This window comes from Formica exsecta, unplaced genomic scaffold (genome assembly GCF_003651465.1).
Source record: "Formica exsecta isolate Colony F162 unplaced genomic scaffold, ASM365146v1 scaffold4, whole genome shotgun sequence".
NCBI classification, from domain to species: domain Eukaryota; kingdom Metazoa; phylum Arthropoda; class Insecta; order Hymenoptera; family Formicidae; genus Formica; species Formica exsecta.
In genome coordinates this window covers 397,875-403,701 of record NW_021851238.1, presented here as the reverse complement: position 1 = coordinate 403,701, position 5,827 = coordinate 397,875, and the positions used below count along the sequence as shown (strand labels likewise).

The window sequence follows — 5,827 nt, the reverse complement described above, 5'->3', positions numbered from 1 at the left end:
GGTAAATTTGATATTGTCTATGTCTGTGTGTGTGTAATTAATTCAAATTTAATATAAATATTTTCTAATACAATTCGAGATACATATGATGATAGGTTGCGATGTGCAGCCTTTGTAGAATTTCAATACTTAAGAAGTTTAGTTCTCTCCCTTTCTCTCTTTCTGTTCCATAAAATCGTATCAAAATAAAAAAAAAAATATATTATTTACAGAAAAGGGCTCCTCCTTTCTTATAATGCTTGATTCCTCTTTTTAGTCGGTTCACCTGTACCCTGTCGAGCGGGGCCCACCCCTGACTAATTACCGGCAGATCGATAATTATCGATGAGGGCTGTGCACGAGGCTCTTCGGGGCAGTCGAGGCTCGTCAGTGAACGAGTCAGCGTCTAAAGTTGCGGCTGTCTCGTATCAAATATACATACAAGACCGCGACGTTATCGCATTTATCTGCTCCGATATTTTTAGTTTATACAAACTATACTATCTTAAACATTTCCTTCTCATAAGACGGTATTAAAATGATGGAGTTTGGACGGAAAATTGATTAAAGTTTATCGTGATGCGCGATATTTCACAAACTTAATGTTATTTAAAAGGTGAAAAGAACAAATTATAAAAATATTAATTTAATTTAGAATGATTTAAAACGTGTTATTAATTAAATGACTGATTAACACTTTATTATATTTTGTTATATACTATTTAGTATATAAATTTGAGTGAACAAAATCTCCAATTTTTCGCTAACACACACAAGAAACATTGTACTTACCGGCGAAAATTGTATGAGATGGAGAAATATGAGAATATTGAGATAGTAGGCGAGGGTAGTTATGGACTTGTAATGAAGTGCAAGCATCGTGGAACCGGGCAAATAGTAGCGATAAAAAAGTTTTTGGAGACGGAAGAGGATGTGCAGGTGCGAAAAATGGCACTTCGCGAAATAATGATGTTAAAGGTACGTATCGGATTAACCAGAGAAACAATATTATATTAATTTGTAACAAAATAAAATGCGTTTTTATCCACAATTCGATAATTGGATAAGCTTCGAATTCTTAATTCAATTAATATGTAGTATTTTTTCTATTTATTAATTTTAATTTATAAACCAATCGCGCTTTATTAAGTCGATGCTTCGTATCAAACCGATATATCCTTCTTGCAGAAATTACATCACGAGAATCTTGTGAACATGATCGAGGTCTTCCGCCGTAAGAAACGACTTTATCTCGTCTTCGAGTATCTCGATCATACCGTGCTCGATGAATTGGAGGATGCTGGGGGTGGTCTTGACTGGGAAAGATCGAGACGACATATTTTTCAAATACTACGCGGTTTGGACTTTTGTCACAATCACAAAGTGAGCAAAACCTGCGAAAACTCATATTCAAATTATATCTTGTTATAATATATAACAAGATGAAAATTATGTAAATTAGAAACTTGCACATTGCTTCTTCATCATTTTATTTCGCTCACAAAGCTTAAGCTCCTTAAAGCAAGCGAGTTTTTCAATTTTGAGGAGTTTTTCAATTTTGGCTTCCTCAGAGGAAGATATCTCAAAATTTGCGAAAGTTAGGACGTGTACAGACATTTCTCAAAAAATTCAAAATTTTTTAGAAAATGGATTCTTTCACCGATTCTTACTAAATTCAATACCAACCATCCTTTAATAATACTCTATTCGTGTAAAAAAATTTAACCCGACATCTCAAAATTTGCGAAAGTTACAACGTGTACAGACATTTCTCAAAAATTCAAAATTTTATAAAAAATCAATCTTTTCATCGATTCTCACCAAATTCAATACCAACCATCCTTTAATAATATTCTATCCATGTAAAAAAAATTAACTAGATATCTCAAAAATTGCGGAAGTTAGAGGTTGCACAATATATCGCATATATACATACATACATATATTTTTTAGGAATATGATTTTTCGACGTTTTCGAACATTCTAAACACATTGGCATCAAAATCTCAAAAAAAAGATTTTTCATGAAAACGAAGCTTCCTCTATGAGGAAGCAAAAAAAAAAAAAAAAATCTTCTTAATGCATGCAATGATTTTAACTATAGTTATTTGCTCATCTCATGATATATCGTTATATATAATTTAAGCTTTTTTAGTTACGTAATAACTTGTCATGTGAAGACCGCTATTACAATATATAATAAGAAATAATATAATCTTAGATTTAATCAAGTCGCAATTTATTTACATACGTTGCATCATATTATGCTTTACAAACGTGAAACGCGCACAATAAAATACTTTATGCAATCTTTAAGTAGATGTGTGACAATTTATCATAATTGTCTTGTACAATTTAATTCTTTAGAGTTACGTAAAATAAATCGTTGAAAACTTTTATAACAAGATAAAAGTGTTAATTATAATTTTGCGTCATATCGAATAATTTGTGTATTTATACGGACACGGAATACGCAGAATAGAGTATTTTCGTTTACCGGCAACCTTTGGTAATAAGTGCACCTTCGTTACGGTAAAGTTCACGGCCGTGACGCTTAAATTCCAAGTTGCAATAAGCACCACATGTACAGCAACACGCAATGGCCGGATACTTAATGAATGATAGCATTGTAACGAACAAGTATAGTGGTTGCTGCATTTGGTCGAACTCGACATAGAGACTTTTATAACGCATATGGAAAACGTTATTCGTTATTCATCTAATTGAAGATTCTACAAAATATGCAATTAATTGGTACTTCGTGTCGTATAATTGATTAGGTTTAAGGGGTTTTCCTAGTTTGACGCTCTGAAAATAAAGGCGATTTTTGGGAATTTTTTTTAAAGAAAAGTATAAAACATATTAATTCTAAATTTTGCACGTTTATTAAATAACATTTTAAATATATCCTGAATTTTTCTCAAACAAAAATATTTGTTCGTTTCGGTGTTATAGTAGTCCAACCAGGATACCTAAAAAAAAAAATGGCGAACATGATTCCAGCCGTTATAGTCACCTGAAATAAGAAAACCAAAAAGATTCTTAATCTGTATGAGTGTGGTTATTGTGTGAACTAGAATTAAATCGATATTTGCAAAATTCAAATTTTGCGACTTACAAAACTAATCAATTTTTTGGTGAAAAATGAAATTTCTTTTTTTTGAGACGCTGCCATTTTTTTATTTTTCAATATTTTTTTTTATTCTAGTTCACGCGATAGCCACACTCATATAGATTAAAAATCTTTTTGGTTTTTTTATTTCAGATGACTATAACGGTTGAAATCATGTTCGCCACAAACAACAATTTTTTTTTTAAGACACCTTGGTTGGGCTACTATAACTCCGAAACAAACAAATATTTTTGTTTAAAAAGAATTCAGGATATACTTGAAATGTTATTTAATAAACATGCAAAGTTTAGAATTAATATGTTTTATACTTTTCTTTAAAAAAAATTCCCAAAAATCGCCTTATATTCAAAGTGTCAAACTAGAAAGACCCCTTAAGTAATTTTTTCTTTTTTTAGTTTTTCTCTATCTTTAATAAATTTTCTTAAATAAAGATTTTCTCGTAAACATTTTTTTCGTTTTCTATCGTCAAGATTCGGGCCCGTCGATATTCTATCAACCTCTCTCTAATTAACTTGCTCTTTCGATTTTTTTTTGGTTCGAGTGGCTTTTCACAGATAAAGTTTTTCTTTCGATAGATCATGCATCGCGACGTAAAGCCCGAGAACGTGTTAGTTTCACCGAACGGCGTGATCAAACTCTGCGACTTCGGCTTCGCGCGCTACATCACCGGACCTAATGAATCTTGCACCGATTACGTGGCGACGAGGTGGTATCGCGCACCGGAACTCCTCCTCGGCGATACCAGATACGGTAGAGAGATCGACGTCTGGGCAGCCGGCTGTATTTACGCTGAAATGGTCACCGGCCAGCCGCTCTTTCCCGGCGATAGTGAAGTCGATCAGCTGTATCGCATCACGAAGGTCTTTGGTGAGTCGGCGATGAAGAGGGTACATGACCAATTAAAGAATTTTATTGGATAATCATAGAATTGACATAGAAAGATTGTTAAGCGCAAAATATTGCAGAACAGAAAAAGATTTTTTTTGGCTTTTTGAGAAATAATATTAATTCGACGAAAATATATATAAAGAATACTTGCTTCGTATATTATTTTATGAGAATTTTATAAATGGCACCCACAAATAGTTTTACGATGACATTGATCCTGAATCTAAAATTTCAGTAATAAAAATAATTTTTATATAAGATATAATAGTACTTCTAATCGTTTTTATCGTCAATTTGATGCTTAAATAGATTTGAGTTTTCTTAGTTATTTCGCGCTATTAAATCTGGTATTGTCATTCTGGCAACGTACTGTCGAGAACAGGTCCTCTTTACGGGAAACAGCCAACGAACAGCAGCAGTCGTATATCATTCCTACTTCGGCGTGCAAAACCCGATGAGGTGTCGGGCTTACCAAGATCCGCAACGGTGGCTCTCCGAGATCTTTTTCCCACGTGGAGTCCGGTAACGATCGATTTCTTGGCACAGTGTCTGCGTACGGATCCTGATGCCAGGCCAAAGTGCTTCGCGTTGCTGCAGCACTCGTTTTTCTCGCAGGATGGTTTCGCCGACAGATTCCTTGACGAGCTGCAGCGACTCGTCGCGAAAGAATCCGCAATGAATCCGCTTGCGGCTGAGAGAACGGAAAGGTCTTCCAGAATCTGTCGCAGCAGCACCGGAAAGTTAGTCTAAATTAATAATGAAGTCATTTAACTTGATGACAAATTAGTTAGCTTTTATATCGAATCGAAAAATATTAAATTTTTATAATAGAATAATTGTTACATATTTCGTTGAAATAATGTATGTATATAAATGTATATTATAAATATTACAATAGATCTCTAATAAAATTTAAAAACACAAAAAACGATAAAATTATGATTTACTTTTGTACAGAGATTTCTCTTTATCCTATCTCATTTTTATAATATTACAAATAATTTGCATTATTCATTTCTAGATGGCAGATGACGTTAATCAAGGAAAGGAGAGCGACGAATAGTAACAAGAAACTGGAAGCTGCGAAGAACGACAATTCGCGGGAAGATCGAGTTGATCGACCGCTGCAAATAAATCGATCGCGTGAATTGCGTTACCTTGGACCGATCTCGGTAATACCAAACACCACGTATATTCGTCGATTGGAGCACAAAGGGCTTCTGATCCCTGAATCGAAGGGCTGTGTCTTACCGGCTCTGACATCGAAGACGAACGCTAAAAGAAAAAAGCTCGATCTCCCTGGCGTGAAAAATCGTTGAGAGCACACTAAAGATTTTTTTTTTTTTTTCTTGTAACATTGACATATCAAGAAAAGAGTATGAGAAAACTGTACAGAGAAACTCGTTATGAAACTGCAGTGTATAGAGAGCATTGTACATATCTTATATTCTATATATTCTATAAGTGGATAAAATGGGTTTGTAAGATGAGATTTATTTGCTCTGTAAAAAGGAATGAACACACTGAAAAGAATTCTTTAATTTTATGTGGAATACAAAAATACATATATCCATATTTTCACATACCTTTCAAATTTTCTCAAGCTGCAAAATATCTCGCAACCACTGTACTTTAATTCTTGAAATTTTGGGAAAAGTCGCGAAAATCCTGATTTGAAGATATCAATGATGAATGATTTTCACTGTTTATCTCATTTTTCTCTCTATTTCTTATGTGTAAATGGTATAATTTTGTGGTATAATTTGTGTAGTATTAGAGATTTAATCTTTTCGTTTTATTAAAATTGCAATCTTTAACTTATTGAAG

General features: G+C 33.4%; 1 protein-coding gene across 1 annotated transcript; it reads left to right on the top strand.

Moving 5' to 3' along the window:
* The first annotated feature begins 345 nt into the window (after positions 1 to 345).
* Positions 346 to 5,827, top strand: LOC115239904 (cyclin-dependent kinase-like 4). The gene is made up of 6 exons (XM_029814741.1): positions 346 to 595; positions 706 to 957; positions 1,168 to 1,362; positions 3,688 to 3,979; positions 4,383 to 4,740; positions 5,022 to 5,827. Exons 2-6 carry the CDS (start codon positions 790 to 792, stop codon positions 5,317 to 5,319), a joined length of 1,311 nt encoding a protein of 436 aa, XP_029670601.1. The 5' UTR covers positions 346 to 595; positions 706 to 789; the 3' UTR covers positions 5,320 to 5,827.